The sequence below is a fragment of the Crocuta crocuta genome, unplaced genomic scaffold (assembly GCF_008692635.1).
Source record: "Crocuta crocuta isolate KB4526 unplaced genomic scaffold, BGI_CrCroc_1.0 scaffold556, whole genome shotgun sequence".
NCBI lineage: Eukaryota > Metazoa > Chordata > Mammalia > Carnivora > Hyaenidae > Crocuta > Crocuta crocuta.
Genome location: NW_027527436.1, coordinates 2984502 through 3008470, shown reverse-complemented (window position 1 = coordinate 3008470; position 23969 = coordinate 2984502). Strand labels below are relative to the sequence as shown.

The window sequence follows — 23969 nt, the reverse complement described above, 5'->3', positions numbered from 1 at the left end:
AAACTGGATGTAAATTTTTAAAATTTTTATGTGCATGTTGTCTCCAGAAAATCAAACTGAATTGATAGTCATCTTGCTGAAACCAGGTAGAACTGAGATTCTGAAAATATTTAAGAGATAAAAAAATGATAAAAGAAAATTAATTGTACAAGAAACATACTTAGCATGTCTGTTATTGATAGATATTTTAATAAGTTTTTTTTAATTAAAAATTTTGTAAATGTTTACTTATTTTTGAGACAGAGAGAGACAGAGCACGAGCTGGGGAGGGACAGAGAGAGAGGAAGACACAGAATCCAAAACAGGCTCCAGGCTCTGAGCTGTCAGCACAGAGCCCAATGCAGGGCTCGAACGCATGGACCACAAGATCATGACCTAAGCCAAAGTCGGACGCTTAACCAACTGAGTCACCCAGGCATCCCTAAAAGATTTTTTTAAAAGTAGTCTAGGGGCGCCTGGGTGGCTTAGTCGGTTAAGCGTCTGACTTTCGCTTAGGTCATGATCTCGCGGTTCGTGGGTTCCAGCCCCGCGTCGGGCTCTGTGCTGACTGCCAGCTCAGAGCCTGGAGCCTGTTTCAGTCTGTGCCTCCCTCTCTCTCTGACCCTCCCCTGCTCACGCTGTCTCTCTCTCTCTCTCCTAGAAATAAATAAAAAAATAAAATAAAATAAAAAAGTTTGTCAAGAGTTTAAAAACAAAACGGAAGTCTCCTTTAAAAATAAATAAATAAATAAATAAAAGTAGTCTATACGCAACATGGAGCTTGTACTCACAACTGTGAGATCAAGAGTCACATGTTCCACTGACCGAGGCAGCCAGATGCCCTGTTCTTGATAGTCTTTTAATATTTGTCTTTATTTAATTTTAGTCAGTGTATCACTTACATAAAGGTGCTTTCTGGGGTGCCTGGGTGGCTCAGTAGGTGAGGCGCCCAAGTCTTGATTTCAGCTCAGGTCATGATCTCACAGTTCGTGAGGTCGAGCCCTGCATGGGGCTCTGTGCTGTCAGTGTGGAGCCTGCTTGGGATTCTCTCTCCCTCTCTTTCTGCCCATTCCCCCCCCAAATAATAAATAAACAACAAAAAAATGAAGGAGCGTTCTTATTATCACTGCCAGTCATGATTCTCCTACCCCAGTGTTTCTTATGAGGTCTGAAATTCCTCAGCAATCGAACTTGCCAACTTTGAGGGAGAAAAATTTTAGCTCGAAAATGTACCCACAATGGCCACATCCTATTGTGAACATCTCAGCATCAAAGTCAACTGGGAATGTACTCTGATCCGTGCTTGTTTTCTCGACTTCTGCATTTCTACAAGGCTCATGCTATCTTTCATACTCCCTCTTGTTTTTCCTTCTCTCCATTAACTTTCCTCACAAATATTTAACAGCGCAATTAGCAGGTGAATAGGGTTACATGATGGAATACAGAGGTAGTTGAGAAGAGAGGAAAACCATTGCGTTTTCTTTATTTCATATCAGACCCTGAATCAACCCAGTGTAGATTCTCTCTCCAAATGCATTTTTATGTTACTTCCTTTCTTGTCTTAGTCCATTTGGGCTGCTATAACAGAATTCTGTAAACTGAGTGGTTTACAAACAACAGAAATTTACTTCTCACAGTTCTAGAGGCTGAGAAATCCAAGATGGAAGAGCTGGCAGACTTACTGTGCAGTGAGGGCTTTCTGGTTCATAGACGGCCCTCTTCTCTCTGACCTCCCATGGTGGAGGGGGCGAGGGAGCTCTCTGAGTTCTCTTTCATAAGGGCCCAACCCCCACCATAACAGTTGCACCTTCATGACATAGTCACCTCCCAAAGGCCCCACCCACCTCCAAACACCATCACATTGGTGGTTAGGTTTCAACATATGAATTTTGGTGGGGTACAGACATTCAGTCCATGGCACTTCTCTTGACTCCACTAAAGATTTACAGTGGAGCCGTTAGACTCCACTCTTTTTTCCTCTCCAATGAATGAAATAAAGTGACCATGGCTTTCATCCCAGCCACTTGAAAACTAGCTTGTTTAATTTCATATTTAATTCATTTTTACAGGGTACTGAATTCTGCATAAATAGTGCTTGTGCTTTTGTTTACACAGAGCATCCCTGTGGAGTGCTGTGCATACTGTTATTACTATTATTACTGTATTAAACTTATTGCTGCCAGTATCACAAGAAATCAGTGTCTCAGCACCAAAAGAAAATTTTTCACTGGCATGAGATTAGCGCATGTTGGCATTAATATTATATTAACATTTAATCTCTATTGAACTGATTTTTTCCCTACATATTTTATGTGCTAGGTATAATTATTATTTTTGCATGACCTGGATGTGTGTGTGTGTGTGTGCGCGCGCGCGTGTGTGTAATGTTTCTTTGTACTAGATTTACTTTATTTTGAACCTCAATTTTGCCAAATCACAATCACCAGAAAAATATTATTAAACATCATGTGTCATTTTGGTATCTTATCATTGGCTCTCAGCATCTCTGCTTGAGTCTGATAGTGCATTTATATTATCTTTGGCGACTTTCTAACAAATTGGGCAGGACTTACAGTTTTCTTCTGCTAAAATGACCATATGCTTCTCTTTGAAGCGTCCAAACACTTTTCGGATGCTTATCTGATTAACAGTCAAACATAGTGAAAACAAATGACCCCCCAACTCACTACCACCTTTCCCTTTCAGCTACTGTTTCCCCGCCCCCCAATTCCTGTCCATTGAATGAAGCAAAGTCACTCTGGCTTTCAACCCAGCAACTTGTACACCAGCTTGGTTGATTTCATATTTAATTCATTTTTACAGGGCATTGAATTTTGCATAAATAATATTTGTGCTTCTGTTTACACAGAGCATCCCATGGGGTGCTGTGCACTGTTATTACTGTTATTATTGTGTTAAACTTATTGCTGCCAGTGTCACATTTAATTGTGAATTAGTAGAATCACTTTTCCTGATGTTGATGTGCAACCACATTTCATGTCTTTACCCACTAACTCATAACTTTATTCATATGAGAAGGCAATTTTGAAAAGGATAAAGGGAAGAGTCACCAGTATTAAATAGTAACAAGACGAAATAGAATTTAGATAGGCGTAAGTCACAGCAATATCTCTTTCAATAGTTTATGCGATTTTTTTAACAGGCAAAAAGAAGGAAAGGGAAAATCTTCTTTTTTTCTTTAAAGGTTGTCTCTATGTTTAGCCAGTGCAGGCCAAGCATGCTCTCCCTTTCTCTCTCTCTCTCTTTCTCTGACATCAAGCAAAGTAAGAAATAGTGCCTTTTGAATAGGAGATTTCCTTTAATTACATTGGGGAAGTGATAATGGTAGGTATTGCATGTTTAATGTAATGCTCTGGGTGCCCCTTTTTCTTTTCTTTTTCTTTTTTTTTTTTTTCCTTCACAGCCACCTCATCTTGAGCAGAAATAAAAGGTTCAAGGCTTGTCAGCATCAGTTTATAGATAGCTGTTTAAAAATAATGAGATATTGGGTATTGTAAGGCTCAGGGCCGTCTTGCCAGACTCATTTATTTCCATTCACCTTTTGTCAGAATTGCAGACAGAAGACATTCAATTAAAACTTGTCACCTGTTGCAGATGACCTAATTTGTACTGGTATGTGTCATAGATTAGGGCTGCATGCTTCAGATGAAGCAACTTTACTCCTGATGGAATAACATTTCCCCTGCAAAATATTTTGTCTCTGGTATTTCAAATTTCTATCACTTTGATTTCAGCTCATATCCAGATTATAAATTTAGCACATACCTCTGAAGCAGCCGAGCAAGAACAGTGAATCACACCTTGAAAAAACGAAGGAGGAACTTCTTTATAGAGTTATGTCCTATGCACAGAAATCTACAAATATATTTTGGATGCACCTTGAATCTGAAACCGAGGGAAGCCTTTGTAATTTCCTATGCAAGCCTCACATGTTTAATAGTCCAGATAGCTATCAGGAGACCAAAACGAAAGACTTCCCCTTGCTAATTGTTAATTCATCTGTAGAGCAAGGAAGCTTTAATGTGAGTCATGGCTTTTATCTCTTTTAGTGACTGAGGACTCAGTTTAAAAAAAAAAAAAAAAGCCCACCTAATGGATATGCATTTTCTCTCCCTGTGTGATTTTCCTCTTTTATTTCAGCAGAACTTACAGTGTTTCCACAGGCAGCCAGTCAATTTCTAAAGTTCCTGAATTGTTGCCATGATATTCCAGCAGAAGTAAATGTAACCTTTGGCCAGAGGTGTCTGGGAGAAAAAGCCCCTATGTGGACCTCCCTCCTGAGCTCAAAATTCAGGAAGAGTGTTGCTCTGCCTGTGAAACGGGCTTGTCTAATTTGCAATAACATTTTAAGGAAGAACAAGGAGCAAAGAAATTAATTTCTTTGGGCCCCTGCCTCAATGGAAAAACAGAGTAACTGAATCTTTTGATCACTTTGAGTTTGTCTACAGCCTCATTGCTGTGAACTTTTTAGAGTCAAATCACCCTTTCTGCAATGATAGATGCAAAATCACTAGCCCTTCAGTTGAGTAAAACTATTCATTCTTCCCTCTGCTAGTCTGTTGTTCTGCCCACGTCTATACACGCACCCCCATATCTTGATGCGAGTGTTGTTTACCATGATAACCGCATTTTATCTGCCTGCAGTTCTAGCTTTTGGAGTAAATACCAACTGCTCTTTTCCAAAAATAGAATTTGATGGCAGGGAAGCGGTGTCAACATAGCGCTTAAGAATGTGGGTTCTACAAGCCATTCTCCCAGTTCCCAGCCCTGGCTCTGCCTCTCACTGGCTCCAGTTTTCTCATTTTGTAAAATGGGATAATAATAGCACCCGCCTCATAGGATTGCTGTAAGGCTTCAATGTGTTCATATACATAAAACAATTAACCCACTGCCTAGAAAGTAATAAGCTCTTGACAACCAATGGCTGCTAGTAACTGGCTGAGATTTTGGTTTATTCCAAGACACTTCATGCAGAGATTGACTCATTGAATTAATAATGAAGACCTGGCTTGGGAGGAAAATGTAGGTATGAGGAGTCAAAGAACTGCTGAATCAGGAAGAGGGACTAAACCATGAAGCCAGGTTTAACAATATCACTGTCTATTTTGAGAAGAGGCTGCGGCAGTTGAAGATATCTAGGGGTCGGTGTGGTTTTTTTTCTCATGTGATCCTCAAGAATCTAATACGATCAGATTCTCCCTGGAGTATATGTGTGAACACACAAATAATTTTCACTCATCCCCTTAAGAGAAACCTATAAATATGCACAAGCACCCCAGGTTAAACTGGTACACTCTTTTAGGACATTGTCCCGAAGGAGGACCCCATCAGAGGCTGCCACTAAAATTACGCGCTGCTGTGTGTGTGATACTGCTAATCTGCCTTGGCTTCTTTCCCTACAGCTCCTCAAAGAGATTTTCTCTATCCTCTGTTTATGATGGTTCCCTCACAGGAATCTCTGGAGAATTCGAGGGCCCTGCTGGTACCTCTCTTCCCGAAGGGAAGGAGTGTGGTTTCGTTCTTCAGCAAAGGGAATTGCAGGATCGGGAAGACAGAGTGGAAGGGAAGACCCCCACCTCTTCACTTCTTGTTTCATTTTTTTTTTTCCACTTCTTGTTTCAGAAGTCTTGCTTTTCTAGTCTGATCTCAAAACTCAATGACAAGCTGTGTTTGGTAGCATTTATTTATTACAGCCATTTATTTAGCATTCATTAAATTAACTGATCTTTTAAAAAATTCAGTCTTTAAAAAAATATTATCACTTTACTGTGACTGTTTGCCTTTTTCTTACCTATTCCAGGAGTCAGTGTCATTAATATTTGTAGCACACCTTTGTTTGGGAGCAACATTGTAAAAGGCTGGTCTTTAATTTAGGAAAGTAGGCGAGGGTATCCTTGTATAATTCTCTGAAGGGGAGATCTTTTATTATCCTCTGGAATGTCTCTGACTTTGTGCTATTAAAAATGTGAAAAATACTTTTGACTTTGGACTATATAATATTATAAAAATTTGCATTTAGACATAAAATGTAGACTTAAAATGAGCTGACCTAAGAGGACCTTGTGTTGAACTGTTTTACTTCTTTTGGCGTTTATTTGCCTCACAGTGTATTTTTTTTCCTTCTTGCCCTATTCTCGCTTTCTCAATTTTGTAAATTCTGACAATGTAGAAGATTTGTAATTCCCTCGTGGCAATGTAGGCACATGCAGTATTTGAAAGAAGAAGCAGTGTGAAGCATTCTACTTGGTAGGTAATGCCAACTATTAAAGTCTTTTATTTTTTCAAAAAAAGCAGTCTCCACATGAAGAGAAAATCCAATTGCTTTAATTAACTTCAAATCCTGTCAACCCTGAACATTGTGGGTATCTTATTTCCTGGGAGAAATCTTACTTTTCAACTTTTTCTAAAGTGGATACAAGTGAAGTCCAGACAGATTTTTTTCTTTTTGTGTTTAAGGTACTAAAAAAGTAAATAGTCACGCTTTGTCACCTTCGGTGGAAATATTTCGATTAGATTGATGTTTTGCTCTGGCAAGTCTGGATTTCCCAGGTCCTGGTCATACATAGTGTTGTTTTTCTTTGTTTTTGCTAAACGATTTGGAGGGCCCCTGTGTAGCTCAGCCAGTTAAGCATCTGACTTTGGCTCAGGTCATGATTTCACAGTTCCTGGGTTCAAGCCCTGTGTTGGGCTCTGTGCTGACAGCTCAGAGCCTGGAGCCTGCTTCGGATTCTGTGTCTCCCTTTCTCTCTGCCCTTTCCCTCCTCTCTCTCTTTCTCCCTCTCTGTCTCAAAAATAAATAAACATTAAAACAATAAACTATTTGGAGACTTTTAAATGCAGTAGGTTAATTGGATAATTATCAGTGGTCTACCTTGTATTGTGTGCTTATAGCTGAACTCAGGGATAGCATCCTTATTTTTTATAGAATTTGGATTAGCTTCTGTATCTAGTCTACAATAATTGCATACCTAAATGATATTATTAATGACAAGGATGAACAGTAAATAGAATGGGATACCAAATATTTCTATAAATCTCTTCAACATCAAATGAGTATCATTATTTGGCTTGTATCCTTTGAATTATCTTGCCACTCCATGATGCCTCAATCTGTTTCCCTCAGAATTGAGTCAATGTAGACTCCAAAGGAATAGACTTTTAATAAATGATCATGATGCAAAATATATTTCAATAGTGTAAGATAGCAATATTTCAACAACAAAACAATGAGACAATGACAACCTGCTTATTTTCCTTGGCATTTTAAAGTTTATAAAACGTTTTAATAATGCCTATGTATAATATCCAAACATATTAATACGTCATATAAATATAATATTGGGTCATTACAGAAAGACAGCAGGAAGGATATTGTCTTTATATCTATCTTATCTTTGGAAAAACGGACAGGTTAAGGAAGTCATCAAAGTTTACAAAGCCAGTTAATGAAAGAGCCAGAAAAAAACTCGACTATTCTGACTTGCAAACTGTGCTTTATTTTATTTTTTTACATGTAATTATTTATTTTGTGAGACAGAGAAAGAGCATGTGTGCCTGGGGAAGGGGCAGAGAGAAAGAATCCCAAGCAAGCTCCACTCTGGAGCCCCGTGGGGCTCAAACTCACTAACTGTGAGATCATGATCTGAGCCATAATCAAGAGTCAGACATTCAACTGACTGAGCCACCCAGGCACCCCTGCTTTATTTTTTAAAACATACTTTTCTTATAATACTTAGGAATAAATTACTGTGTCATTATACTTGGGAACATTAAAACGGGAGGGGATTTTTAATCTTTTCACAATATCATTATTATAGACAATGGACTAGCTAATAGGGATATAGAAATTGATGATACATACTGCTTTTTGATAGATGCAAGGCAAAAAATTTTAGACTATATGATCCAAGAAATTTCCTATAAAATAGAGGTAGTTACAACAATTACATTAAATTAGTCTTATTTGGTGATTTTTGATATCTTTATTTTTTCCCTGAACCATCTTCATTTTTTTATAGATACCTATTTCTTTTTTAACACTACGTATCATTTGTGTGCTTTCCTACTAGTGAGAAATCGTGGTTTAAACCTATGTGCCCTCAAGTGCAATAGAGGTAGACTCTGTATAGTGTTTGATTTATTTTAGCTTTACTGTTTATTTTAAACTTTAGTACCTGTACATTTGGATTCAGTATTTCTGTTCTTTGTACTCTACCATTTATCTCTACAAAATCAGAATCCTAATGGGAAGAAGTGTAGTATCCCAGTTCTGCATTTTTTTTTCATCTACCCTTTACCCTCGAGATTAGATGAATAAGGGAACAGAACTCTACTGTAGGCAGAAAGTACTTTAAAGGCACCAGTAGCGGGGGGCGCCTGGGTTGCTCAGTTGGTTAAGCCTCCGACTCTTGGTTTTGGCTCAGGTCATGATCTCACAATTTCTGGGTTCAAGCCCTGCATCAGGCTCTGTGTTGACAAATGTGGAGCCTTCTCAGGATTCTCTGTCTCTCTCTGCCCCTACCCTGCTCACTCTCGCTCTCCCTCTCTCTCAAAGTAAATAAATAAACATTTTTAAAAAAAAGCAACAAACTGAGGACTGATGGATGTGGGGGGGAGGGGGTAGATGGGTATGGAGGAGGGCACTTCTGGGGATGAGCACTGAGTGTTATATGGAAACCAACCTGACAATAATCTATTTGTAAAAAAAAAAATGCTCTCCACTACATGTTGGGGTTTCTTCACTGGCCCAAATATTATTTTGTAAAGTTTTAAGTTTTCTCTTTCATATTTTCTGTATGATTGAACATTTTATTTTGTTATTCCTAATTTTATGATTTATTCTCTGGATATTTGGAATATAACATTGTAACTTACATTATATCATGTAGTCCAGAACATGGTCAAATTTTGTTTAAAAATACACTTGGACAAAAAAGAAAGAAAAAAGAAAAAAATTAAAATTAAAATAAAAAGCAGCAGTAAGGAAATACAGCTTCTTTGTAACTCACTTGCTACTGTTTTCAGTAAGTACTTAGACACTGTACTAATTTCTTTGTTTTGTGAAATTTGCTGTGGAAACCTACTTAATTGCTTCTGAAGTTGGCTCCTGATTTCCTTTAAACTCTGCTTTGATATTCCAGTATGACATTTCAGGCTTTATCTAGAACCAAGCATATGTTTCTGTGTTTCGCGAAAAGATAATCAACTTATAAAGTAGTATTACTAAGCTAATAGGAAAAATTGTGTTTTACTTTATCTCGTGGTTGAATTAAGTAATCCTGAACGTTCAAGTGTATGTATTCACTTCAGCTTCACGTAGAGCTGTATCAGCCTTTCCCAAATGGTTTCGTATAACTCAGAGAACCCACCATTCACATGTTACATATGATGTTAATAAATATTCCAAAAACAGGATCTTTGGTTAAATTGATTTGCAGAACATTGCATAGGCTGTATCTCCTTCTGAGAGTTTTACAGAGGTCATTTGCATATTAAAGGCCCTGAGAGGTCTTTCAGTAAAATAATAATGCTGATGATGCTGTTAAACAGAATCTGGTTTTCTAAACATTTTGAGTAATGCCAAAACATGTACAATGAATTACTTGCTCGAATTTATTAACAGATCATGTTATACCATTTTATCAATTAAGGTGCAGCCTAATATCAGAGTGGGTCTCTCTACTTTTCTCTTATTCCCAAGTAACTTGTTCATTTGATAAAGGTTTATGCCGTCTGGTCCTAAACTTCATAATTACAGATTGGAAACGAAATTATTAATAAGCTCAGCTCCCCACTCCCCCATAGAAATGAAACTTTTATTTTTAAATCCTTTCTTAACCGTTTCCCTCTTTCCTCAGTCTTTTAAATCCAGTACCAGCAAAAACTCTCTGAATCTTGACCCAACTCATCACTCTTTGGGGGAAAAAAAAGTTTTACTACATGCCAGTCTACTTCACCTGCTTTTCCAGCTTCACCCCTCAGCTTTGCATCACTAACATAACATCCTTCGCCATCCAAGCCTTCTGAGTTCTTTCAGGAAGCTCCTTCCTCTGTCCTGTGTGCGGTACAAACTTACTCCTGGTTTTCTCTCATCTGGAAGAAAATACAAACGTGTACCAAAATATAAATGGCGTTCTCCTCTGAGACACGTTGACGTTATAGTATGGAACAATTTTTGCATCTCCCCTGGCAGAGTGTCATCCTGGCTTCCCACAGCACACAGGTGCTTTCAGTTCAGTTCGATCCCACGGGGCCATATTGAGCCTTCTGGTAGACCAGGGACAGTAGGATAGCTCTTCCATATTGAGCTTCCACTGGGGACTGATAATGAGGACCAGCTTGCCACTGTCTTTGATTTGAGAGACTAGGCTGGTACCAAGTAAGTTTCATTGTATTAATCCCCCTGGAAATGTGCCTTTTTGTTGGTGTGTAAATGGGATTTTGATGGCCTTGCATCACATATTTTTCAGATCCGTTACTCTCTGCCAGATCTGGTTTCCAATTACTGGGAATTTGGGGTTAGCCACCCCTTCTTTACATTCCTCCAATTCCTCTGGACCATTCTGGGTTCTAGTTCTACTGTCTGTCTCTGTAGCACCCATGGGTGATACTCTATGTATTTGATTGGTCTCATTGATGGATACCTCAGCAGTAAGTCGGTGCCTGTCTTTGCCCACAGGGGTGCGTCTTGACAGAGTACGTGGAGGTCGGCAGAAGTACAAGCGCAGAATAGATGCGGAGAACAGCCCCTACCTGAACCCCCAGCTGGTTCAGCCAGCCAAAAAGCCATGTAAGTACAGCAGACACGTCCGGCTTTCCGACACACGGAACCCTCCAAGTTGGCTCTCTGTATATCAGCTTTGGCATGCCCATCCCTACTGACTCCAAGGAGACTGGTCTTTGTTGGGGGGCCGTGGCTCTGTTCCCAAGAATTGCCTTTTAGGAGCAACAGCAACTCAGCTAATTATCTTTTTTTTTCCCCTATGGTTTTCTCTCCCCTACCTTTTTTTCACATAGTCATTTTGTAGAAGCATAAGCATATTAAGGCATGGCTTATATAGTGAGAATTTTACCTTTACCGGTTATCTTTATTTTCAGAGGTACATAAAATGGATCATACTGTAATCATTAGTTCATTGGAGCTGTTACTTTCAGATTTCACAAGAAAGTGATTTTTGTAGTTTTCACTAACTAAATGAGTTTGACTGCTCAACCTCCCAATGAAAATACATTAGGAGCCTCATTAATTTGGAGCTCTGGAAGGTTAACACACTAGCTAGCAATAGATTAAAACAAGAATAGGCCCTACTAATAACAAGCATAGGTTGTCGCTCCATCTCAGATGCCCTTATGGGCCTTATGAATTGTTTTTAAAGAGTCCATGGTTTTATAATGCCAGATTGCAGTTTGAAAGGATGATGGGTACATTGCTAAAACGCAAGCCCCATTCTCTTTGTCATTTACTAAAGAGAGCTGGATGGAGATTGAGGCAATCACCGCATCCCGTTTTCTGAAAAATCAGTTCATAGCCCTAGTACAACAGCACCAGCCTCCTAAGATGTTTATGTGGAGAGTTCGTACTAGGCCCTGAGATGGTGCTTTGATGGAAACGGTTCTCACATTTAGCGGTCTTTGTCCCAGAAGACACAACCAGCTCTTAACCAGAGGAAGCTGCACCCAGAGCAGTTGTGGGAGGACACACGGGTAATTTTTGATGTGAGTTCAAGGGAACAGAAAAGTGTCCGCTTCTAATTCAGATTCTCCAGGAGGGGTCGCTGCTGTGCATCATACATGAGAGCATATGGGGATCTGTTAAATAAATAAAACAGACCCTGAACTGTAAATGAAAGGACATTTTAGCTATGTCAAAGGAAGAACAACCAGTTTTACATAAAATTAAAGCTTAAGTGAACATATGGCATGGTTTCCTTTTGCCTTTCCAAAAAACATTATGTTGATTATACCTTCAATTGTCCAATCTGGCATCTTCTCCTCAGCCTGCATAAGCTGTTTGGCATTGTGCAAATACAATCTAGGCCTGCATTAAGCAGATTTTGCACATTATAATAAAAAACTTTTTGATAATACAATAAAATGCAATAAACACTAATGCTTAATTTCATTAGGGGTTAGTTTCCTAGACTCAATATTACACAGCCCGCCCATTTCTCATTCATTTTGCACGAACGTTGTCTGAAACCATTGATAATTTCCTCTTCTGAGAGAAAAACGAGCATCAGCCCATTTGTAAGCCCACCTGGAAGAGGAACATCTATGGTTTTCGACGTAAACCTGAGAAATTGGGAAGTGGCTTGTCAAGTACCTTTAAGAAGATTATAGCAATTTCAGTGAGCTCCATTTGTCTGAGATAAAGAGGACTCCTAATAAATCATTACTCATTATCTCAAGGCCCCTGTGTTAATTTTCCTTAGTCCATCCAATTAGCGTGTTTTTGTAACAAACATTTATAAAACTTAATTTTCAGATCCTGTCAGATAAGTCAAGAGGCTGTGCCTGGGCTTTGTTGAGAAAGTGGCTCCGGGAGATTTCTGTACCCTGACTGATTGTGTGTCTGCTACAAAAGCCCGAGAATGAAAATTGGGTTCTATTGATTCTAATTAGGGAAACATTAAATAAGATTTACCTAGAAACAGTGCTGTCGGCTATTTCATGTCCAAATGGTGGGAATTTCTTATCTTCAGCCAAATTTCCCTAATCCTTCTGGTCAACCCCACTGACTTGGGTAAAACAGGTACCATCTTCCCAGGACTGAAAGAACTAGAATCAGGATTTTCCTTGGGTACATTTCTGTGCCCTTCTTAAATATTGCATTTCCTTCTAATCCTGAGAAACCAGTGGTTGCTGACAGGTTTTGTTGCATTGTCAGAGCAATGAAACTTTTCCAAGCGTAACTAAAAATACAGGGTGTTGTTTCCATAGCACGTACAGGAAACAAATGCCATTCTTCACAGATCCTACAAATTAAAAAAAAAAAAAAGAAGAATCTGTATTTAATTTTATTTTTTTCCCTACAAAATACAGTGTTTGGGAATATTTCCTCCCAAATCTGCATTTTCAATTTGGTGATAATTGAAAATTTCTGCCAATGAATGGTTATCTGTTGATTATTTGCAATAAATGTAATTCATATAGCAGCCATAATAATAAAATTTTTAAAGGTTAGAAAAATTGCTAATTATAGTTTGGATAATTTCCTTGTCATTTCATTAAGGAAGACCAAAAGGCATGCTATGTTTTCAATTCTTAGGAATATGCAGTCTTTTCATTTAGAGCTAAAAAGTTAATGATGGGTTAAATAGTTAATAATGAAAGGAAAATGAATTAGTAAACACAGAGGAAACTTTGACTTTACTCACAAAAGTTCCATTTAATGACCTGGTTTTCTAGAGTAATAGTACATAGAACATAGAAGTATTTGGGTTTATTCTTACCCATTTGTATCTCTTCATTTAAGAGAAAGTATAAAATCTAAAGCTACACATAGAAATTGAAAATAAGGCCAACAAGAAAAATCATTCCGTTGGCAAGGCTTTACAGCCCTTCCATAAACTCTCACACATGCCCCTAAGCAATAAAACACATTTGATGTGATGCTTTCCATTTGTCTCTAGTGTTTATTTTATGAAGGATTTTAAAAACATATATCACAAATTTCAGACAGATAAATCTGAACCAGAGAATGAGCTAAAGACAACAGATAAAAATAGTGGATTAAAGAATTAGACGCTGCAAAGAGAATATATTGTCACCTTTAAGTAGGAGTATTTTTCTGAAAACTGATATTGGCTATATTTGAGAGATTGGCTGGGTGTGTGGGGAGGGAGAGAAAGGAGAGAAATCCCTATTTAATGCATCCCACAGAGATAGAGTTATATAGTCAGTAATTCACCCAGGCAGAAGGGCTCTGACCTTTGCTCTTCTTTAAAGGAATTAAGACAATTAATGACTTTCATGCCCATTACGACTATGGGCATTGGTAGTTCTTTGCCTTCCACATTATAATTCTACAGCTCAGTGGCCTACTGTGGATTTTTATTTTAAAGATGTTGTGTACTATTTAATCTGCTTCCCCAAATCCCACTTAAGAATCAAAGAGCAAACCCAGAAAGCATCTAACTTCTCTTATCTGTTTGCTATAAAAAATTTCATTACAGGACGGATGCTTCATTCTAGCAAAGGCAGGTAGAGCAAAGAAAAAAGGAATACATCCTGTCACAACTGCAGTGGCTTACTTCTTGCTATGAGTTTTCCCAAACACTGTTTGCTGTACATATACTGAACTGTAAATAGAATATTTGGGGTTTATTGTAGGCAATTTGAATTACTTTTCAAAACGCAGCATACTTTAGGGTTTGTGAAACAGGGGTGAGGCTACTTGTGACCTTGTAGTGCTCTGGTCTGATCCTGCAGATAACAAGATCGTCTCACATTTGTTGGTGGCTGAACCAGAGAAGATCTATGCCATGCCTGACCCTACTGTCCCTGACAGTGACATCAAAGCCCTCACTACACTGTGTGACTTGGCGGACCGAGAGTTGGTGGTCATCATTGGATGGGCGAAGCATATTCCAGGTACATTTTCTGAAAAGAAAAACAAAATGAAACAGAAAAGCTGGCTTTTTTTCCCCTTGGTTGCGTGTGTAGATTGAGACAAATTCAAAATTTTCTCATTAGTATATTTTTTAACCTCTACATTTGTCTTTATCATGCTTACTTTAGAGCTTTGCTGATCCTAGTAGAATCGTCAACCTTTCTATGTTTGTAGCACCTTGAACACTTGTTATTTTATTCATATGCAAAGACGCTATTGCCAACATAAGATAAAGAGAATATATCTTTTAAAAAATATGTCTTTATTCCTCTTCAAGTTCTGAGCTTTGTCCTCAGGAAATATTTCTATGTTTTCTTTTCACTTAAAATGTGAAAATGTCTTTGTCAGCAGTCACCTAATGTACCTTTATTCTTTTAAGAAGAACTCATTTTGTTGTTCATGGTGGCTATTTACACTGAATTGCTATTTGTATTAATAAACTCTGCTTTGGTTGACAATTACTATTCCCCATGGATTTGTACACAAATTCTAAAAATAAATATTAAATTGGCATCATATAATTTCTAATAAATTTAATTTATAAATTAAAAGTAATTTAAAAGTAGTATTTTAAAGTATCCTATTACTTTTCTTTCCTGGCCCATCCTGTACTATCCATAAACATAAAGCTGGTCACAAGTTTTGAGAATTTTAGTCATCTACCTGAATTATTTTTTATTTGTTTGTTTGAACTTTGATCTTCAGGTAGTTGAGAAACAAGTTTTTGGATGATGAGCCCTGTTTTTCTGGCACAGTTAACTTATTTCTGTCTCCTTAAACTAGTTTGTCTTTATGCTTTGAATGCTACAGTAATTTCTTTAATCAAATTGATGGAAGTCCCTTTCCCAGCCCACACTGAAACCAATTTCTTGGTCATGATACGCCAGCTATGTTGCTAACAGTCGTAACGAACTGTCAGGCGATATCGCAGTGAAGCTAATTTGAAGTCATTAGGTGTGCAGCGTTCAGGCGACAATTTGTTACAGTGGTTAGGAACACAGCTGACATTTCTGAATGGCTTTGTTCGGTGCAGTTCTAGATGAGGCCAAGCAAATTGTAAACTAATTTAAACATCACTCTGTATTATACTAGCTACTTTGTCTTACACTGTTTGCTAATAAAGCACCCCAAATTAAGTCAAAACTAGTTAAATAGGTGAGCTTGAGCCTGTTCTTTAGAAGATACCTATACAAGGGTTTTGTAGGTAAAAGGAGGAGCATTTGATCATATGGATAGCTGATATTGCACTTAGATTGTAATCACACTCCTGTGACTTCTAGAAAAAGGAATGAAGGCTATGCCAAAAGATGTTGAGACGTTTGGGAATTGTAGGATTAGGAAATGTCAGAATTCACTTAAACAATCTGTGAAGATTTATCTGGATGAAGTGTTTTGAAGGGTTTTAGAGTGAAAAGAAACAAAACTAACATTTGTTGAAGTATCCACAGACACTTTGTAAGATAATCCAAATATATCATTTGTATTTATATATTTTATTATTTTATATAAATAGAGACACATACACACATATATACTCACATATTTATTTTATTTTTAAATTAAAAAGTTTTTAATGTTTATTTTTTTGAGAGAGAGACAGAGTGCGAACAGGGAAGGGGCAGAGGGAGAGAGACACAGAATCCGAAGTAGGCTCCAGGCTCCAAGCTGTCAGCACAGAGCCTGATGAGGACCTCAGACTCATGAACCGTGAGATCATGACCTGAGCCAAAGTCAGACACTCAACTGACTGAGCCACCCAGGCGCCCCATTATTATTTTTTTAGAATTTTGTCATTTTTAAAATGTTTTTATTTATTTTTGAGAGACAGAGAGAGACAGCGTGAGCAGGGGAGGTTCACAGAGAGAGGGAGACACAGAATCTGAAGCAGGCTCCAGGCTCTGAGCTAGCTGTCAGCACAGAGCCTGATGTGGGGCTCGAACCCATGAGCTGTGAGATCATGACCTAAGCTGAAGTTGGACGCCTAACCGACTGAGCCACCCAGGCGCCCCTCATTATTTTTAAAATTTTTTAAAAAGGTTTTATCTTTAAGTGATCTCTACACCCAATGTGGGGCTCCAGCCCACAACCCTGAGATCAAGAGTCACACCCCCTCCCTACTGAGCCAGCCAAGCACCCCTATACGCACATATTTAAAATATCATTATTCTAACCCAGTACTTCTCATCTGTGACACTATTGGCATTTGGAACCAATTATCCTTTGTTGCGGGGACTGTCCAGCTTGTGGGAGGGTAGTTAGCAGCTTCCTTGGTTTCCACCGCTAGTGCCCTTGAGTTGTGACAAAAATGTCCTTAGGCACAAACATACGTCCTCTGGCAAGCAAAACTGTGCCCCTGTTTCCCAACTGGGAACTGTTAATCTCACCTGGGAATCAAGTATTATTATCTGGGATTCATCGATAGGGACATTTGAGGGCTAAAGAGGTAAGAACACTAACACAAACTCACAAATGTGTCTGGTGCTGTGAAAGTGTATATTCAGCATTGCTTCCTGGAGTAGAGTCAGGAGACCTGGTTGACCGCATTGGACAGAACCATTTCAAAATAAGAATGACAATAGTGTTAATGTTATTGATCACAACAGCATGAAAGATCATGTAACTGTGACTGCAGAGTACCCATTATTTCCGAGAACTCTGCCCAAGTCCTCCTTGAATTAAGAGACATGTTAAACCAATACTTTAATATTGTTCAGATGTCCCATAATAAAGACCAATAAAAGTCAACAACTCCTTACAATGCTCTCTGGTAAGGGAAAGTCAGTGATAAATGTGTGGGTCCAGTTGTGCATCTAAGTAGAAATGTCAGCTTACAAAGGAACTTGTCACAGTAAAGGGGCTCTAGTGACTTTTGTGAAGACAGTAACTTTAAATAACTATGAGTAACAGCATTTCCAGTGGTGGAAACAATTACTATACGATTATGTGTTCAGTCTTAAGCTGAGGCTTAGAATTGGTGGGGACTGACGTTATTCTCCCTCCATAGCAAATGCCAGAGGAGGTCACTGCGGAGTGATGATTCACAGCTCTGGTGTTCCACAGCGCTGGTGTTCCTGATACCCTCAGGGTGTTTTAAATGATTGCAAGGAGTGGCTTGGCTTTTCAGAAAAGGATTAGCCAAAAAGAATTAACTGAAATTCTTTTAAAATGTTAAAGAATGAGTGTGCCTGACAGTGCTTTGAGGTAGAGGAAGAGGAGGCTCTGTTCTTAGAGTGCTGGTATACCCCCAGTTCGGGGAGGTTGGGTACAGCATCAGTGTGAAGTCTGGGATGGGGCACTGGCGGGGAGGGGAGAGCGACAAAGAGAATATAAAGATTAAGGTCACATTTCTGCCTCGATAGAAATAAAATCGTGTTCTTGATAACATGACCCGGTCTTCATAACTGGGGTCAGAGCCTGAATTAAAGCCAAATCAGAATAGAAATTCCACCTGTCTTTGTCTTAAGCATTTTAAAGTTACGTTAAAATTAAAATGAAATAGTTTTAATACTAGAATTTAAGCCTCTGCTCGCTTTATGCTGCTCTCAGTTTGTATAATCACACACACACACACACACACACACACACACACACACAGTTCAAAAATTAAGTTTAGCATCTAAGATACGATCAGTAGCCCTTCTACACTGCTGGGGATGAACTCTTCTATCCTTGCTTTTGCTACATAAAAAAGTGAAGAATTCAACAAAAGAAAATATTGAAGAAAAATACATATGGAGTGGGTTTTTTTTTATCAGTAAATCGAATTAGTTGACTTACTTTAATAAATCATATAAATGGAAAAGTGTGTTCTTATGAAACATGACCATACTTTATCTGTAGAAGAAAAAAGATCACAAGGGCTTTAGAAAATGCTTGACTTTACTTGGAGGAGCGTAAGGGCACAAGAACAGATGATGGTGCCCTAATAGCCCTTTTTAAGAATGACAGGGCCCTGCCATTAGCATCCTTTTATATCCTTGGAAATTGCTCATGCCTCGCTTTTCTGGTTCCTATCTGCCTGACTCTTTTTTATTTCTCTTTCAATTTCGTCCGCGCTCGGATAAGCGCATGCTAACACAATATGATTGAGCTGTAAAATGGAACGCTGTCGCCTCTAATCTCTTTTATGTAGATACGGACTTACTGCACACTCCACTTCATTCTCTCCCCATTGTTGGCCTTTTTTTAGAATGGGCTGCCAAGTAATGGAGGCTCCGTCAAATATTAGAGCTAGGTTTCACAGGGTGTGATAAGACGATTATCAGCCCAACAGTCAGATCTATTATTGTTCTTTGTGGTTGATTAAAATATTATTATGTACCGTTACTTTGTTAGCAAAATACAGAATGTGCTTAGTCAGATGGTGCTTAAAAAAGCATAACCCATATTAGCTGACCTATATAAGTGGCTTAAATATATTATGGGCCTCATCTGACAGTTCACTTTAAAAGAATGGAAAGGTATTTGAACAATTAAGTGAATGAATACATTTTAGAACATTTTTTTCTTCTATCCTATATGGCAAGTTTATTTCTAACATGACAAATTAAACAGTTGTCCTACTACAGAAGAGGACTCTGTGTAAGTTCAGGGCCTCCTAGTCACATTTATAAAATGGTATCCATTGTAATGATATCAAACAAACAAAAAAAAAAACTACAATTTTTATTCGTATTCAGTGAAGGCAGGAAATATTAAGCTCTGAAGGAAAACCACACTAGGAAGATAATGTGATTAAAACAGTCTTTACGGGTAGTTTATTCATGTAAGAGACAAAAATTTTAAAGATTAGGAGCCAGTATTTTTCATTTACACTGAAATGTTTTTTGTAAAAGCAGTCCATTAGAAGAATGTATCAAAAATTGCTCATTGAGTTTGGGATTTTATATTTTTCTCAACAGAAGTATTGAGACTTTTCTAGAAATGACAAATCTCTAAAGAAGATGTATAGCTGTTTCTACATTAGGTTGTAAATTTTGTGGGCAAATACCCAAGAATATTTTGAACATTTATTGCTAATGATGCTGTTTAAAGATCTGTCTATTGTTCTAATGTATTTTACATAGAGACCAATTTTTAAGATTATTATTATTGACTAACCAAAGTTGTGGAAATATTTATTTTTTTTTAATTTTTAAAAATATTTTTAAAGTGTATTCATTTATTTATTTTGAGAGAGAGACAGAGAGAGGGAGGGAGGGAGGCAGGGAGAACCAGAGAGAGGAGGGGAGAGAGAATCACAAGCAGGTTCTGCGCTGTCAGCACAGAGCCCAACACAGGGCTTGGCTTAATCCCAGGAACCATGAGATCATGACCTAAACTGAAATCAAGAACTGGTTGCTCAACTGACTGAGCCACCCAGGCACCCCTAAAGTTGTGGAGGTCTTTAAAATGCCCATTACTTACCTAAAACTGGTAGGACCATTAAGTGATGATGATATGGGCAAAAAGCACCAAAAAAAAAAAAAAGTGGTAGAAATAATTACCATAAGATTATGTTTCCATCTGTAACACGAAGTATGTTTCCATGTGTATACATATGTGTGTGACTATGGTTTGATGTGCAGGTCAAAGGCATGGTTGAGTAAGAGAGAGTTATATCATATATAAGTCGCACCTAATACTCCATTCTGTATTTATATCACTGGCATTTGATAAATATTTTATTGATTAGTTGATTTAAAATATGCATACCTCAAAACTGTTCATTGGCCCTGAGGCTCTACTCTCTACCCCATTCCGTAACCAAATTGAGATGTAGTTGTAATTTCTACTTTGCTGTGAACGAATTGAAGTGATGATAGCCTCTTTTCTCAGGATTCATTTTTCTTTTGTGTATGTAACTTGGTGATTTCAAAACTAAGAAGTAATTGGGTCTTCTATTTAAGTAGAGACAATGTAAGTTTAAGACCCAAAGTCTTGGCTTGATAATACTATTAAGTATTACCAAACATTTGGAAGTTATATTTCATGTACCTGGTAGTTATGTACCTGTGTATCTATAGTTGTGGTTTATATGGGCGCAATGAACCTGAAAGTAAAATCAGACAGCCTAAGCTGTAGTTGAATAATTTTTTGTAAGTTGTTTAATTGCTCTAGCCATTAGTTATATTGTGAAAATCAAATGAGGGAAAGAATACACATGCAGATTAAACACATATGTATAATTAAGTTGCAAATTGTAAAGCAGGATCTAAATGTAAAATATTCAGTGTTCATTTGAGTTTCTAAGATACTGCACATAGATTGTCATTTTATTGCAATTAAAACCAAGTGATCTAAAAAGTCAGTTTAATAAAAATCCATTTCAAAAAATATTCACAGTGAACCTCAGTTGTGATGCAAAGGTAGGATGGTAGCTTTTTATCCAGAAGGATCTTTGTATGGATACTGTCATCATTCTATCTTAGGTGGGAGGGTCATTAGCATCTAAATAATCTAGGTCATCCTTCTTGGCCAAACCTAAAAACTGAATGTTTATCAGTTTCTGAGATCACAACNTCATTCTATCTTAGGTGGGAGGGTCATTAGCATCTAAATAATCTAGGTCATCCTTCTTGGCCAAACCTAAAATAACTGAATGTTTATCAGTTTCTGAGATCACAATTGTGATATGGAAATAAGAACCAGTAAGTTGAAAACTATGTTATGAAAAAAAAATTATCTGAAAGGTCACCTAAAGTCTTTCATTTTCTGCAGCTACCCTTGCTAGAAGTAAATATATATAAATATATATAGAGAGAGAGAGAGAGAGAGAGAGAGAGAGACCAATAAAGAAGTCACAAGTTTTCCTAGACCAAGATGGAAAGATCCTAGGCCACCAAAACATTGCTACAGTTGCTTATAGAGACTTATTACTGCCACCACTCAGTGCCACTGTTTGTGACCTAATGCCTGTTCTGTAACCATGCTGAATTGTCTGTGCTCCCGTGATCTCTATGCCAGCATTACTTCCTCTCCATTACTAGGTGCCCCTAAATTATATTTGCCATCCGTACATAGCCGTGCTGTTGCATACCTCTAGTCAAAGAGGAATCATAATTTCATAGTACTCATTGAGTACAATTTAAATATTTGAAAAGCTGCTATGTACCCAACACTATGCTAGGTACCTTGGGAAATAAAAAAGATTAACATGACATGATCTCTACCCCGAATCATGTATCTCTGTCTACACGGATGTACATGCATATGTGTGTACATATGTATTGATGATCTCCTTTTACTGAGATTAAGCTTTCAGTACAAAAACAATTGACATCTATATAGTGATTTATTGTTTACAAAGCAGTTTCACAAACATTTATTTGTTACTCATAACAATTCTGTTGTTCTTCTCTGGGTAGGTTTTATTTTTAGTATCCCCACTTTATACATAAACAAACTGGAGAGTCAGAAGTTTGACTCACACTATTAATGTTACTTGGACTCATAGAAAATTCAATGTACATGATTTTTTTACCAGTAGCTTCATTATGTCTTTCTTCCTCATCCTTAGCGCCACCCCCCCACACACACACCCCAATGTACTATGTTACTTATTCCAGATTACCTATCTACCTGTCATAACAAATTTAGGTGGATGTAACATATTTGCCCTATCTTTAAATTCTGTCTATACATTCACAAAATACAAGATTAAAGGAAAGGAGGATGAATAAAAGAGGAAATGTGTGACACATCTTCAATCAGCAAAAATCAAGGTGTTTAACTAGTAGTGTACCCTAGATATGCCTGATCACAAATTTTGATGAAACAAGGCAATTGCTGTTTAACTACTCACCTGGATAGTTGAAGAATTCCTTAAATGATTGGTTGCTAAAATTGGATGCTCCCCGTCCCTTACTCCTGTTTGGATTCACTGGCCATTGAATTTGATTGAGGGCTGTAGGTAAACTGGAGCAGAAGTGAGTCAAGTGACTTTCAACCACACCAAATATCAAAACATTAGCTCCACTGCTTAACCTTGTATCCATTTCTTCCTTCCTCCCTCCCTCCTTCCTTCCTTCCTTCCTTCTTCCCTTCCTTCCTTCCTTCTTTTCCTTCTTTCCTTTCCTTCCTTCTTTCCTTCCTTCCTTCCTTCTTTTCCTTCCTTCCTTCCCTTCCTTTCCTTCCTTCCTTCCTTCCTTCCTTCCTTTCTTCCCTCCTTCTTTCCTTCCTTCCTTCCCCCCTCCCTCCCTCCCTCCCTCCCTTCCTTCCTTCCTTCCTTCCTACCATGAAGCATTTAGTGAGCTCTGTGTCAGGCAGTGTGCACAAAGGATACACACATGAGTACGAATACAGCACAAGTTCTGCTTTTACGACCCTCCCAAGGTCGTGGGTGATTCAGAAAGATGAACTGACAGCTGTACCCTGCAATGTGGGCTGTGGTGCTGCTCTCTCTCTCACAGTCGCAAGAAAGCGTAGAAGGAGCAGCAGGGGGCTAGAGAGGTAAGCAAGGACCCATTATGAAGAATCTTGACTTTCATGCTAAGGAAATAACATTTTATACTAAGACAACAGACACGATTAAAATGTTTAATTGAGCCAACTTACATAGGGAAAGATTACTCAGTATACTTTGGACAATAACAGTGTTAAATTTCTGAATGTTAAGGATTTCTATGTGTACTGTGTCCTAAAATATGATATCATTTTCAGGCAAGTTCTTGGTAATTGTTAAAGTCTTTGGATGATGAGGTGACAGGATGATGCCAATCATTTGGATCTCTATCTATCATAATCTTTCAGAAGCCTGAAATAGCTTGAAATCTACCTGAGGATTAGCAGACTATTGACTTCCTATAGACCTGGCCCAACTCTTTTTGTTCTGGAATTCTGTTTGTTAATGGAGCTGTTACTTCTGACTTCTAGGTTCTTCTCAAGGCTACTTGATGAGTTAAAGACAGAAAGACTTTTGTGTCTTGCAAGGAAATTGTTATATGAAAGCAGCTATAATGAGTATAATTCATGTATGCTTAAATGCTTAATCAAAATATCTTTTTCTGTCTCTGAATGAAGAATTTGAGGGAGAAGAGCAGAACATGACACTGGCATGTTTTGTTTCTCTCTGCTCCTTTTTGACCCTCCCTCCCACCCTAACCCCACCTCCCTTCTGGGGCTGGTTGCACTTTTTCCCCTGTGTCCCCCTTTATCTGCCTCAGCCAATCTCCAAATGAATGCATGTCTATCCTGGCCTTGGCTTTGACACTCTGGATATATTGATTAATAGTTGCCCTAAGCTCCTTTTAGCAAATCAAATTTTCACTTTTAGCAAGGATTTCGCCTCTGATTTATTCAGCAAAGTGAAATGCACTAAATTGACTTTGACATTCGGGGAAAATGGCTGAAAAACAAAGAGCAGAAGAAAGAGATATAA

At 38.0% G+C, this 23969-nt stretch overlaps 1 protein-coding gene across 2 annotated transcripts in view; it reads left to right on the top strand.

The window, feature by feature from the left end:
- The window catches only part of ESRRG (estrogen related receptor gamma), a 229193-nt gene that overhangs the window by 154256 nt on the left and 50968 nt on the right, over nucleotides 1-23969 (top strand). The window contains exons 4-5 of one of the 2 annotated variants that reach the window (XM_077759692.1): nucleotides 10679-10789; nucleotides 14431-14592. In XM_077759692.1, coding sequence (XP_077615818.1) covers nucleotides 10679-10789; nucleotides 14431-14592 — 273 coding nt within the window. Of the gene's footprint in view, nucleotides 1-10678; nucleotides 10790-14409; nucleotides 14593-23969 lie in introns of both variants that reach the window. The other variant, XM_077759683.1, reaches the window with a different exon arrangement.